Source organism: Pseudopodoces humilis, chromosome 3 (genome assembly GCF_049639895.1).
Source record: "Pseudopodoces humilis isolate 2021_Gansu_Grassland_sample_001 chromosome 3, ASM4963989v1, whole genome shotgun sequence".
NCBI lineage: Eukaryota > Metazoa > Chordata > Aves > Passeriformes > Paridae > Pseudopodoces > Pseudopodoces humilis.
Window position 1 is genome coordinate 53678953 of NC_142202.1, and position 15299 is coordinate 53694251.

At 40.4% G+C, this 15299-nt stretch overlaps 1 protein-coding gene across 2 annotated transcripts in view; it reads right to left on the reverse strand.

The window, feature by feature from the left end:
• Positions 1-13231, reverse strand: part of SNX9 (sorting nexin 9) — a 61821-nt gene extending 48590 nt beyond the window's left edge. For both annotated transcript variants that reach the window (XM_088053393.1, XM_005518425.3), the window contains exon 1: positions 13109-13231. In XM_088053393.1, the coding sequence (XP_087909519.1) occupies positions 13109-13120 (12 nt within the window). In that variant the 5' untranslated portion in view covers positions 13121-13231. The remainder of the gene's footprint in view (positions 1-13108) is intronic.
• Between the last annotated feature and the right edge of the window lie 2068 nt (positions 13232-15299).

The window sequence follows — 15299 nt, forward strand, 5'->3', positions numbered from 1 at the left end:
CTTCTAGGACAGCAGCCTAAGCTTTTAGCTGGGATGAACAACAAAGTGCTTTTGGTCACCTCAAGTAACTCCAGTAACACATCTGGTATGAATAAACTTCAGAACAGTTTGCTACAAAAACTGCTTCAGTTAGTACAAATATTCTTCATTAGGTCTAGTAAGGATAAGCCTTTGAAATCTGCTGTGAAATACTGATGAGCAGTATGTTGATTACACCTGGAAGCACAGAAGAGGATAATGTATTTATTTCTTCCCAGACTTTATTAGCTGTCTTCTAAAAGATTTTTGGATGTGGGTTCAGTTTTTGTTTTTTAATACATTCTTTGTGAGTTTCTTTCATTAGTTTGTTTTTTTTTTTCAGAATTACTTTTTCCCATATATATTGTTTTTAGAAATAAAATATTCATTCTAAAGGGCAGTTCTAAGAGAACAAAACAGAAATAGCATAGCTGGGATACAGGTTGGGATCTCAAAATTAAGAGAAATTGAGAAAGCAGGAAGAAAATAATAAAGACAAAAACCTAGCTGTAAATACATCAGTTCAGAAATTAGCAGTGCCTTTTGATTACCCAAAAGAATGGTTCAAAATTAAACATTTAATCTAAAAAGTGACAATACTCTTCCACACAAAAGGCAATTAACTTAAAACTAGTTTTGCATTTTCTTTTCTGTACTGATCTTTCACAGCAATTTGCCCTTTGATTACTGTCTGTAAAAAACTACTGGTTTTTAGGTATTTTACTGCTTAGGACAAGTGCAAGACATCTGATTTATTGCTGTCCTTACTGCAGCAATGAAGCTCCAGGGAAAACACATAGTAGTCATGGATCTACATGACAGCTTAGCCATTGTTTTACCTCACCACCCACAAATAGACTACTAAAGTTGCCATGTTTTCATCAATGCAACATGTTGCATCTTTGAAAATACTCTCCACAGATCTAAACACACACTAAGCGGATATTATAGGGAATACTGCAAGAAGTTTAAAAGGGCTGGTGTCCAAAATGTTGAGAAAAACAGTAAGAATACAGGAATACAGACAGGAGCCCTTCATGTCTTTCCTACTTCAGAGGACTGAGGACACCAGCTTTCTTCCAACAGTGGCTAACATTTAGGCAGATTTAATCGTTTCCCTACCCTTTATCCTGAAATCTAAGCTCGCTCAAAAGCTAAGTGCCCCAAGTCTGAAGAGGTTTTCACTGCATCATCTGCAACACTGAATCACAGACTCCTAGATGGTGTGGGTTTGGGTTAGATGGACCTTAAAGATCATCTTGGTTCAACAACCCTGCCAGGGGCAGGACATCTTTCACTAGACCAGGTTGCTCAAAGCCCCATCCATCCTGGCCTTGAAAATATAAAAAACATTTCTACTACTAATAAAGGAAATATCTGAGGCAAAACAAACAAACAAACAAACAAACAAACAAACCCAAAAAAACCCCACAAACCTTTTCATTTTAGTCCATCTACCAAACTATCAGACTGCAATTTGGATAGCCTATGCAGAAATATCAAGTGGTGCTTCAAGTGCTATGACTCTCAGCCTGGAGAGGCAGCCTCTGTCCTGCCTATGGTAAAGAAATGCCTACATGTTCCTCTCACAGGCCTTCCTAAGAGACAAGAAACTAACAAAAAATAGACAATAGAAGCATGACACAAGGGACACTGTCTTCTAAGACAGACTCCCACGGGAACAGTACCTTAGGAATTCAAGAGATTATACATTATACTAGCAACTGCCAGTAAAGTGATAAAGATTTATTATGAAGAAGAGGAGACACCATTGTTTATATTTTTAACTAATATGGAGAAACTGGTGAAAATGTATATTGCTTGTATTGTGCTAGGCATCACTTCTTGTGTATGTGCTCAACAACATCTGCCTAGAAAACTAGCTTGAGGAAACTAGAACATTTTATACTATGATTTTATTAAACAATAAGCAAAAAATAAAATTCACTTGCTTAATTAAAACCTCCCTTTAATATACATTTCTTTTCAATACAATTTTGCTTTCAGCAACACCAGAATTAAAGCAAACTCGTTCAAAAAGTGCAACTAAGTTCAGTAAAGAACTCCATTTCTGAATTAAGAGAGGTCACAATAATCAGGTATCATTACTCCAAGTTCCCTCACCAGCTGTAACTGCTGGATCCTCACATTACTCTACAAATTCACATTAAAAGTATCTCTTGACCCACTGGCTCACTTTCCTCTGAGAAATTTTTCAACTCTAAAATAAGTTCACTAGCCTGCAGTTGATCATTTGAAGTCAACAGTACTGACTATAAGCATATTAGAACCAAATTAAACACAGACAAAAATCCAAGAAACATGGACCTGCATAATTTCTTCTTGCTAGCAAAATATGCTTGCAGACAGATGCAGAACTCAGAAGCCACATGTGCCTACAATATTCCAGGCAGGTATTCAACTAAGTATTTACACTGGATTAAAATGTGTATCTCATATTGGAACTGATAACAAAACATGAAGAGTTTCCAAAAAGTACAAAACACAAAGTCTAAAGACTTTGTAGGGTAAGGGACAGTAAGGAAATACTCAATTCCCACCAACATGCATGTGGTTTAAACTACTGACACTTCTAGAATTAGAATGAAAGTCTAATAAGCTTGAAACCATGCACCTTGAAACCATTTCTGTATGATTTTGTATAGGAAAGAAGTGCCTAGGCATGTTTTCAAGTGTTAGAGAATCTTGGAAATGTTTCCTGCAGTAATAAAGACAACAGCTTGCTAGCCTCTTCAACAACTTGGGCTTTCTTTAGTAAGATCAGATTAGCTTTTCAGATCTACCACACCGAACTTCACAGTCTTGCTAAAAACCATTTCTTGGTCACGAAAGACCACCTGAATTCAGTTCAAGTTAGTCCCACTCTTTTTTTGTTACATACATTATTTTTGATTCACAGAACACGAGCTTCTTTACAGCTGTCTACCTGTAAGCAAACATCATCACACCCCAAAGCCCACTGGAATGTGCTCCTGGCCAGCATTACAGGCAGAATGCACACCAAGAACTTCCATTCAAGTGAATTCCTGCACAAGAAGCCTCTTGTTCAACTCAAGCACCTGTGACTAAAAGTCATGGATGCAGAATGAGGACTAAAATGGTTATATGACTAAGATCTCTTAAAAGTGTTAGAGTATAACAGATCTTAAAATCTTAAGGTATTAAAACAAATCACAGCTTCTTTCCATGCAGTTATAAGCCAGGTGGGTAGATAACCATAGCACAGAGCATGAAAAAAGCAAAGAGACTGCAAGGTTTTCCAGATTTACAACAGTGCTTAAAAATGTTAAGTCTGAGAATTATCCATAAGCAGTTCAGTGGTTTAAAAAAGCAGCATATTTTCAGAATAACTATCATGAACTATTAAAATAGGTGCTTAGTTACATTTTGGTGTGCTCATACTGACTTATTTATGGGCTATTGTCAGACCCAAGAACAGAATCTCCATGCACCCAAGCAATACTGAAGCAAGGGAAATTCAGTTGCAGAAATATGTTCAAGACACCCATGTGATTTAGAAATATTTCCAAATACTGACTCAGATATTCCCCTGAATCACATCTGAGCTTTCAGTTGGGTTAAGCACCTGAATTTTTTTTTTCTTGTTTTAAACATTAAAGCTAGTTATCGGTTCAAACCGTACTGCAAAACTTCTACTGTGAGCAAGGAGCTCCAGTGATATCAGACCTTTTTCAGAATCAATTTACTGCACCGCTCTAAGCACCCAGCCTTCCCTATGTTTTCCTTTTTGAATACCAACCTTTTCCAGATCCTCAGATAAACTGGGGACTCAACAATTTCAAATGTGAGAACATTAATACCAGTTTCACCACGACTACAGCAAGTAATAACTGTAGCAAGTATGGCATGGGTTTGTATTTACAGATGTCAGGCAGGATGTGTTTTTCTCAAGTATGATTAAAATCTCTGCTTAGATTAATCATTACTGTGTCTCTGAAATCAAACTGCAACAGTTGCAACTGTTTGCTGAACGAATATTTAATGGTGTGTTTCAGAAGCCTGCTGTGCCAAGTCCCCTGATGTCTGCCTGAAACTTTTAAGGCCACCACTGTTGCACCCTCACAGTTCTGTCCCCAAAGAACAAAGCCAGTAAGATGTGAAGGTTTCAGAAAAAGCCAGCAGCATTCACCAGAAAAATCACCACATTGTGACCTGCTCATTAAGACAGCTTGTAGTCACACAATAATGTTGTCTCTATGAGAGCAGAGATTAGAAAAAATTAGTAATTATCCTAATAATTGGAGAGGCACAAAGTTTCGCTAAGGTTATCTAGTGAACTTCAAGCCCTTTCAGACTCAGCACACTATTATACATTGTGTATCTCAATGTGCCACATGCACAGGCCACTCTAGACGCAAATGAATACCTGGCAAAGTAAACTAAGTGCATGTTAAAATGATGCTACTTCAAATAAAACTTCATCTGTAAAATACAGAACGGAATAGCTGTACTACTCTGAAGGCCCAAACACTGGTAAATATTAGAAGGAAAACACGTGCTCAATAGCATGCTCACTGAAACCAGCTGGGAAGGAATCTGAAATGCAGCAGGATGAGCTCTCCACATGGAATTCTCCTAAATTCTCTTGGTTGGTTACTTGAGTAACCAACATTAATCAACATACTAATGTTTTGTTATCCTCTTAGTTCTTATTAGAAACACTGCTTTGTGAAAGCCTGTGTTTACTTTTATTTTATGAACACAAGTGAGGAAACTGTTACACCAATATAAATGCATTACAATTTTATCAGATGAAGCTTCTTTGCTCTAGAAATGGGCAAGATTCACATTTTTGGGGTTCTGAAGTATCCAAGCCCACAGCTATTTTAGGCTTTTCTATTGGCCGTGCAGAAAAGCACAAGACCCTTTAAGGTTACAAACTATATTTCATGATAAATGACAGCTCAAATAAGCAAAGCTCAGTCATTAGATCTGGCCAGAGAACACTCAGCACTTGATCTGGACATTAATGACCTGCAATTTAATGCAATGTGCACACTAGCAGTGTAGGCATATCTCACTTTAAGACAAAGAGTTAAAAAATGAAGAAAAATAATGTGTCTGGACAGATGCATTTAATAAAAAAAACAAAAACAAAAGATACAATGAATGACAGAACTGGATTAAGTCATGCAATATTTAAATTTGACAGAACACCTCACAAACTTTTCTTGAACCAGCAACCCTTACAGTGACAGAAAGCATCAAAGAAGACTGAAAAGTTAGAACTTCTGCTTACTTATGAATTACTAGAAAATTTGGCGGTTTGACAGAATGTGACTGAGCTGTCAATAAAAAAAATGGTAATTCAACAACCTTCATAGAAACTTCCAAGACTGTGGTCTAGTTATTTGCAGTAAGGAAGATGCTTAATTTTGTATTACACAAGCAATCATTTTCAGATTGAAAAGAAGAAAAATATAGGGCTATTAAGGAAGGAAATTACACTACTGCTGAAAGAAATGTGCTGTAACTAGGTAAGCACTAATTACATTATATTATCATATGTAATTGCAGTATTCAGTTACTGAATTAAATCTTAACCCCCCCCCCCTCAAAGAAAGAACCAATGCAGTGGAGGAAATAAAACATTCAAGCTTCACTCTTAAATCTGATGAAGCTATAAGGTGAAGCACCTCATCAGTCATCACCTTACTGCTGCAGAAAGATGAATTGTATAGGCTCTTCAGGCAATACTAGAATTTAAATAAGAACTAGAAAAAACAATAAATGTAATATAATAGCCTTATATAAATTGCCTTTCTTCTGGAAACCACTTACATAATCACCATAGAGGAAAAAAAAAAAACAAACCCAGAAGGGGTACAGAAGGGAGGTACAGTTTAAAGTTATTCTAAGAGAATTTTTATAGCTGTTCTTGCAAATTAGCCATTTTGTTCTATCAACCAGGAAAGCAAACACTGCTTGAACTGAGATGACAACTTATTTTTGCTCTGAACATTGAGAACTGCAGTCTCAGAAGGCTGAGAAAAGCAAAGCATGTCCAAAGCCTACTGTGTTTAAACAGAGATACCATATGAATATACAAAATAAAAGCACAACAGTTCCCTTGCCAAGGACAAGCAGATGGCAACTCAGAGCAGAAGTCAGTAACTCAATGACAAGTCATAAGAAATAAAACTCATCAACCAGTTCTTCACCAGTCCCCACTTTTTTACAAGAGTGGGACTGAACTATTTCACTGGGCAAGTCCCACTTGCAGAAACCCCAGGCCAGACAGGGCTGCCTCTCCCCAGCAGCAGCTGTTTTGCTTGGACTCCCCAGAGACCTCCCACAAGCTGCACTGCCCACCTTCTCACCACCCCCTCCTCCTTCCAGCCACCTATTTTGCACATTGGAAACCCCTCCTGTACAGTGCCTTCCTATAAAGGGCAGGGCCTGGGGGAAGAGCTGCTCCTAAATACAGGAGGGAAATAGAGCTTTTACCCACAAAAACCATGTTCACACAGAGAGTTGCTGGTTTGACTTTACCCAGCACACTTCTGTGAGCACACACCCTGCTACCAGCAGGGCCCAGGACGGCTCATGTGCCCTTCATACCATGCCATGTCCTGGACATCTCACAACTACACAACAGCTGGACCAGGCAGCATAACAGCTCCCTACAGGAAGAGCTGTTCCTTATGCCCTTCTCCCCTTACTGTGGGTCTCACAGAGGACTATCTGTCAAAGCTAAATGAGTAACTCTCATCGTAAATTTATTATTATTTTTATTTTTATTTATTTATTATTATTATTAATAATAATAATAATAATAATAATTTTTATTGTTGACAGAGGTTCCTTGTTCATATCAAAGATAAATACTGTTTTGGAAAGAAAGTGATAAGGCTCCGAGTTTAAATTAAGTTTTCTAGTAAGCAATATGCTTTTTTCCCCTCTCTTCGGTAGCACTTGAATTTTGTTTATTGGACTACTACAAGATTGCTCTGTTGTTTGAACTTTCTGTTACTTGGGAAGCTCCTTTCCAATCATAAGCTGCTGAGAAAGCAGGAATACAACTAAAGAAAATAAAAGCACAAGCTCTGATTTTCAGCCCTCAGAGAAGTATAAAGTGAATTTTGATGAAATTGTTATTATGATACATACTTTGAAATAGAAGAGATTTAGCTTTAAATGCTGAACACTGCAATAGCTATTTACTTAAAATAATTCTAGGTATCTAAATGCTCATCTGTCCTATTGCAAAGCTGGTTGAAACAAATCACTCCCACTATTTTACAGTCTATTCTCTATTACCTGCTTTTAAAATGTTTTGCAAGACTGCTTGCAACACCATCAATGTTACAATTGCTTGTAAATTTAATACAGGAGGGAACCCACATATCTGAAAAGGTAATCTCTAAACTCTGAAATTTGTTAGATGCCCTAATGAAATAAGGAGAAGTTTATTTAATATCTACAAACTCTTCTAGGAGTTTTTTCAAGACCTGAAAATCTGAGGAGGAAGATAATTCAGTGCACAATCCTGAAAAAGTGCAGTAAAATAAACCTTTTCATGAAGCTACAGTTAACTGTAAAGCCTTATTGCTGAAATAATACCAATATACAGAGAAATTCTACCAGGGTGAAAACCTGAAACTCTGAATCTATAAACCAGATGTAGCTTATGACATCTGATACCAGACTTCCTTCTCTTTGGCTGCTGTAATCATGTTTTTAAATGATGACCTCTGGTAATGAGTCTCTGATGACTCAATGCCTAGGTGCTCAAAATAACTTTGAAAAACTGAGTCAGAGTAATCATTACTCAAGCACAGCATCGCACAGAATCCCACCAGCTCTCCAGCTTTCCAGCATAGAAATGAGAAGGCTTAAATTGCTGCAATTTAACATAAACCATGTATCATCAAATCTTTAAAAGACCACAAGTCTGGACAGAAAGCCAGATCAGAAAACTTGTGTCTTCATAAAATAAGTGAATCAGTTCTCATGCTCATCCTTACATCTCACTCCTCCAGTAGGTCAGGAATCTGTGGTTAATCTGCATTTTCAGCTTCTCTAGTTATCTTGTTGCCCCTCAGAAAACAAACCACCAAACCAAATAATCTAAAACGCCCCAGGACGTATCACCACATCTACTTAATACTAGCCTAAAAAACCCAAACAACATTTCACATAAAATCAAAATTATTACTTCACCTAATTAATTTTATTCCATCACATTCTACATATAAAGATCAGCTGTGATCTCATGTTTTATATTATGACTTGTTTTGCTGAATTTAAATTATGGAACATGTTGAATGGATTATGACGTGATCTGCATAGTAGATCTCACAACTCACAGATGTGGTAAGAATTACACTGAATCTTAATCTATTAAATGAATCTTCCCTTAAAATAAGATTGACGAGAGGAGTCTACTTCCAAAGTTAGGACAATGTAGAATGTAGATTAACAGAACACAAAATCTGGGTATTTTGGAGGGTTTAGCACAGAGGGGTGCTTCAATTCCCAGCTACAAATCAGAACAAAGAACTGTTTCTGAACAATTCATGACGCAAACATACAGATCAGTGATGGTATAAAGGAAAATGTGGGACTTCTTTGGGAAGCCTTATACTGCTGAGAGAAATAGAGAACGAAAAAGAAAGACGAAAGGAAGGATACGCACTTAAGGATAATAACCTTTAAGAATAATGTGTTGTTACCCTTCCATACCTGAAATTTTCATATGTAAATCATGACCTTCCCTCACCACAATTACAAGAATCATATATATATATACCTGGCCAGTGACATTCCCAAGAGGAAATCCAACATGATCAGATGGACAAGAAAGCTTTGAATGGCATTTCGTTATTTTAGAAGTACTGTTAAGTTTTGTCTTATTTAAAGAACAGAATATTTAGTCTAAGATTTCATCTCAAGGGAGTTCCTCCCACAAAAAAGGGCCTAGTCCTAAAAACAGAACCACATAAATGAGTCCTCAAAGCAGCCAAACCATTGAACAACCATTGAACATAATGGTGGGAAACAAGTGCCCCTAGAGTTACAAAGAAAAAAACTGTTAGTATTGACAGTAAGAGGGGCCTAACTTCATGAAGCTTATCAACAGCTGCCTTATGAAATACTTCTCTTGGGAAAGTAATGTAACCAACATCAATGATGCTATACCAATAAATCAGCTCCTAGTTTCAACTTCTAAATGAAAACTCTCAACACATGTTAGCAGCACAGGTTCCAGAAGAAGAACTGTCTTGATTATAGCCTATCCAGGTCTCTCAACAACATCACTTCCTTTGGCAATCAGAGCTTAACAAATGGCAAAACATCAGCCTTTTCAAGAAAAGGACTTGTCTATATTTTAAAACAATAAATATGTTTAAAAATAGGCTAAGGTAGGGAGAATGTTGTTTAAAAGCCAGCATATTGCTTCCTGACATTTCTAGCTCTCTCTATTCAATGAAGCTCAAAAACAGAAGAAAGGACATGAGTAGTAAAGCTGAGACTTGGCAAACTCTAGAGGGGAAAGAATAGAAAAGGCCCAAGAAATCAGAGGAATAAACAGAAGAATGACAATCTCATCTGTGGCTTTTGAAAGCAACTATGGCAGAAACACATTTACCAAACTGCATCTTCCTTGTGACCAAGTTTTGAAAACTTTTTAGGCTTAGGCACTTTCTGCCATCATTTGTGACAGTTAAAAATAAGGAATTCGTAAGGTTAACTCCGTTTCTGATGGAAGCATTCAAAATAAAAGTATCTAGCTCAAATTATTGGTTCTTAAATGCGAACATGAAATTGCTTTACCTCTGAAGTTAGGTTCAGTTAAATTACTGTGAAACTCTAAAAGTCTCCTAAACAATTTTCTTTTTTTCTTATTTTGATAGGGTTTAACATTTGTTTCAGTTTTTAGAGCACATAACCTTGAGCAAACCACAAAATCCACTGCCAAGCTACAATAAACATCTAAGCCAACAAAAGAACTGCCTCCAGAAGCCTCAGATCCTACATTTCCCATCTGTATTTCCACCCTTCTCCATGAAAGTCTCCCCCTCCCAACTACACCACCCCACCTAACCTTCTCTATCAGCTCTGAGCAAACTTTCAACTACTGCAACTACCTAGAACTGGAGAAATGACCCCGCTGTTTCCATTCAGTGAATATTTTTGCTATTTCAGCAACTTATCATCGCTAAAACCAGGCCTGACAAGTGTCGTAGTAGACTCCTGGGATGTAAATACAGCATGGGATGAGGAGAAAGAAAGGAGAACTAGCCACTACTAGTTTAGCTCACAATATCAGACTCAGCCTCCACAGCCTACAGAGTGCTTAAGGCCTACAGCCCCTCCGACCTGTTCCAACAAAAGACTCCCTACCAAGTTGCCAGCTAACAAATATGCTACAAAAGCATCTGTAAAGGCTTCTTGGTATGAAAATAGTAGTGCTTTCCTCTAAAAGCCTTTATTATTTCAGTAAGAAATGCATTGATTTTGAATGGTACAGAGAAGAGACAGCATATTACACAACTGAATACCACCTTTTCATGCTGGAAAACTAGGAATTTAATAGCTGTGGTTTATCAAAGTGGGAGCAAGAAAACTGCCCAAGGATTACAAGCTATGTATATGGAAGAAACCCCTGTTTGCATCCTCCATCCTCACAAAATCTAACACCTTGATTCAAGCATTTGTAAATCTTGTAGAGAAAATGATAAAGCTGAAAACAGAAGCTGGGCAAGTTCAGATTCAAAAGAAAGAAGCATCAACAGCGAGAGAATTGAAGGTTTGAAAACAAACAAACAAACGAAAAGACAGACTGGGTTTTCTGTCATTGAAAGCATTCAAATCAAGACTGAATTTGCCCCCAGCCTTCTTTGCAAAGTATATTCTAGTTTAAACAGGAATCAATTCAGGAAGAGCTAACAGCCCATGCAGCACAGGCCAGGCCAGACTGTCAGTCACCCTTATCAGCTATATAGGATTTGATACCATTAAAGTTCAAAAAACTCATACTCCAGACAACTACTTACAGCTTAGTTTTGTTAACATTTCACATTTAATATTTGTAAAATACAAATGCACCTTGCATATTTCTTTTAAAAATGAGGCAATTTTGGATGGAGCACAAGCAGAAGGTGAGAAATTTGTTTACAAATTTAAAAAACAAAATTTTCTTTCCAAATGAAATGGTGGCTGGTTAGTTGGCCGAGCTCCTAAAAACTGTTTATTCAGCCAGTTACTCCCTTACACTGCTCAAAAAACCCCAATGTATCCTTTACTATAGCTGACATTTGCACAGTGTGAACAAAATAAAATCCAAAACAGGGCAGTTTGCAGAGAGGGACCCATCTCCTGGGTAGAGCTCACAAAAAATAATCTTCTCTTCAGTACTGCTCACAGTTTCCAGCATAACAAAATAATAGCAATAAAATACCAACTCTTTCCTGACTACTACTTACTAATTTTAGCCTTCAAGTTAAAGTACATTACCATATCTTGCAATTTGTAGAATGAAAAAAAAAAGACACCACCTGATTTCAAGCTGGTCTGGATTAGGAAATCAGAAATTATATGCCCTTCCTTCTGGGACCATAATGTCTCCAAAAATATTTAAAGAAAAGCAAAGTGAAAGTTTCCGAGTGTATGAATAAAATGGATCGTGTTCGGCACAGAGCACAGGATCCCATGAGGATGCTGCACCTCAAATTGAGCAGAGAAACAGTAAACTGGTTTAGTACAGTATCTGCCTAACATACTGTGTATTATGTAGTATATACACACCAGAAGTAATTTTCTTGCTACCTGCAATAGTTAGATTGATTGAAAAATATTCATACACACATCCCATGAATTACTGGAACCCACCAATGTTAAAACCAAGTTTATCAACAATATTCTAAAAGCTCAATAGAAACATAAATTTCACTATATTGACTGTATTTCTAAACTTCCCAAGTGATTTTGAAACCTAAAATCAAGTTCTTGGTGCTTTGGAAAAAGTTTATTCTAACATGAGCCACCATCAGCTTATGTGGTTACAGAGACAGCTACTTATACGTTAAATCTGACACGTTCAAGACGTGGAATATTTTCAGCAATGAGAAGTGCAACACGAATAGTGCGCTGTATGAGAACCACCTCAGTAAAAGGAAGTTTTTTAAACTGCTGGCCAAGCTAATGGAATCAGGTGACTCAAAGTAATACTTCGAATACCAAAAAAGTCTTCCTGAGATACTTAGATAAATCGCAGATGAGTTGCTGGTGCATGTTAACTCACACCTACACAAGCAGAGATGCTTTCATCAACCAATATAGTAAACAAATATTATTTATTTAGAAAGAGGCCACTTTCAGCTAGGATGGGCTAATTTTGACAGTTGCATTAGCAGCAGATACTGTTGAAGAACTGAACAAAACAATTTAACTTCCTGTCTTTTTTTTTTAATTTTTTTTATTTTTCTTTATTTTTTTTTTTTGTTTTGTGTAAAATCAGAGCTCACTATTAAGTGGTCGCACAGGGCGGATTCTGGGCTCCCACCAGAGACACTACATAGCCACCCCCGGATGCCACTGAGGGGGTCAGCATCAGCTGCCCTGACGCGCCGGGGCGGCGGGGGCCGAGCGGGCCGGGCCCGCCGGTGGCCGAGGCCTCTCCCACCGCCCCGCCGCTCCCCGGGCTCGGTGGAAGCGGGGCAAGGGGCGCCCGGGCTGCAGGAGCAGCACCCGCGGCCTCCGGCGGCTCTTCGACCCTACGGTCGCTCCGCCGAGGAGTGGGGACGGAGGGGCACAAACACAGCACAAAAGCAACTTTCCCCGGGCCGGGACCCGCCGCTGCCCCGCCGAGCCCCGAACAGAGGGCGGGCGGCGGCGCCGAGGCCCGAGCGCGGCGCTCCCTCCGCTTCCCCCTCCCTCCGTCCCTCCCGCGGCCGGCGGCGAGAGGCAGGGTCAGGGCAGGGACCGGCTCCCCCGACCCCGGGCACGCAGCCCGTCTGCCCGCGCCCCCCGCCCTCCCCGCCGGGCCCGCTGGCGCAGAGGGCGCCCCGGCGCCGCCTCCCGAGACCCCCTTGGGGCCGCTCACCTTGGTGGCCATGGCGCTGCCGGCGCGGGCTGCGCTGCCGCTCTGCCCTCCCTCTCTCCCTCCCTCTCTCCGTGCCGCGGCTGCTCGGTCGGTCGGTCGCTGTGTCCGGCCCGCCCGCCGCCGCCGCTGGGCCGCGCAGGCGGCTCCTCCTCAGCGTCCCCGGCCGCCGCCGCCTCCTGGGGGCCGCCGCGCGGCTCGGCAGCCAAACGCCGGCGCTGGGCAGACGGGGGCTGATGTGGCCGCCCCGCGATGCCCCCGCCTCGGCAGCCCTTTCCGCCGGCTCGGCTCGGCACCCGGGGGCAGTGGCGGGGCTGTCTGCCCGCAGCCTTGCCGTCAGGGCCGGGGGGAGGGACGCGCCCGCTGCGCTGCGGTGATCCCCGGGAGAGCCGCCCCGACCCGTCCCGGGGGCGATGGGGGCGGACGGACGGACCTTGCCCACCCCCCGTGCCTCAAGGGCTTTGCTTTGGAGTCAGAGTTTGGCCTCAAAGTCCCGCTCGCGTCGGGGAGAGAGCCCGCAGGAAGGCGTGATGTGCCCCTCGGGTGCCTTTGAACGGAAATTTCAAAGCAGCCATCCAGCAAGGAAAGCAATTTTTCCTCGGCCGGGCTCCATCCACGGCTGTCAGGGCGGTGTACGTCGTCCCTGGCCTGTTTTGGCCGGGTCTTGGTGTACCGCAGTTAGCAGCAGCAGTAAAAAGCACAAAGGAGCCGCTCGAGGTCGGTAGCATTCCTGTTGGGCACTCAATGACCATCTCATAAAAGCTACCTGCGACCCCACTTGACTTCCATCCTGCAGGGGAGATGAGATGGGAGGCTAAAACAAAGGGAATTTGAAAATACATTGGCAGTGATCATGCAAGGTACTGCTTTGATTTTTCCTTTCTGTAGAAGGAAATACACAGTGTAATTGTCAGGGATGCCAGGGAGAGCCCCAGGAGGTAGGCAGACTATAGGGAAACTAAAAAGAACTTTACATCTATATTTCTTTGCCCATAAAATTGCAAGCTCTTTTTTTTCTGCAGTTGGTATAGTTTCTCATTGAGAGCTTTATCCAAAGATAAAAATATGCTCACAGGTTTGGCTAGGTTTTTTACATTGGAAAAAATTTTCCTAGTTGGACCTGTGAAATAGTTTCCATGGAAAGTGAGGTTAAGGAAATAAGAAGAAGCTGGCTGTTCATTTGCCACTACTTTTTGAGTGATTGAACTGATTAATTTCAGAAGTTTTCAAACTCATTTCTTCTGTTTTTAACTTTTTCAGAATTCAATTAAATAGAACATTTCCAACTTCCTACTCTCTGTAACAGCAGTACCTAAAGTGAAACCTTTGTGTGTGGCTCACAAGTGACGTTGTAGGACACGACCTTTAAGCTGAAGTATTGTATTTAGCAACAGTTTTGCCATGTGGTACATCAACGGACTGGCATCTCAACTACTTTTCAAGCAAAACTCCTTGAAGCTGGCTTCATTTCTGTACTGAGATACCCTGTTCTTCCACCTTCTCAGCAGCAATCTTTCCAACATGGCATGTTTTGATCCAATCCTCTAGTGAACAACTTATAAAAGGGGGAGAGGTATGAAACCCAGAGACCTAGCACTGTCTCCTTTAGGGATCCCCAGCTGATAGGTCTGTGAAGCACACTCAGTCCTTTCTCCAGATGCTGCTTTGCTATGTGAAATATAATAAACTTGTGGCTTTAGCATAAGCTTGAGTCTGTGTCATTCTTTACCTGTGGTCAGCACAACTGCCAGTAAAGTTTAATGTGCAGCCGCTACCCAGTGTGCTTTAGCAGAGCTCTGCTTGCCATCTGGGGAATGAAGAACACGGTCATGATTTGTTCAGCCTCTCTGTGTGCTTAAAGTCTCCACAGTTTTCCACTGTAAGCTACTCATGAAAATAAGTCTTACTTGACAAGTTTGAGGGATGAAGGAAATATTACCGTTTCTTTGAGAGAGAATATTCTGAGAAAAAAAAATGTATGGGATCTTTCCAATGCTATTTGCAATTAATTGCTGTTAATTCTCATCTCCATGAAGATATTCTTAGGAATCACTTTGGATTGCAAATAAACATATCTCTTCTTAGCAGTAAGCTTTATTATTTCTTAACACAGAAGGCCAAATAACCACAAATTTCTAATGAAATCACCCAGAATATCCCAAACTTCCAAAATTAGTTACTTTTCTGCTATCAA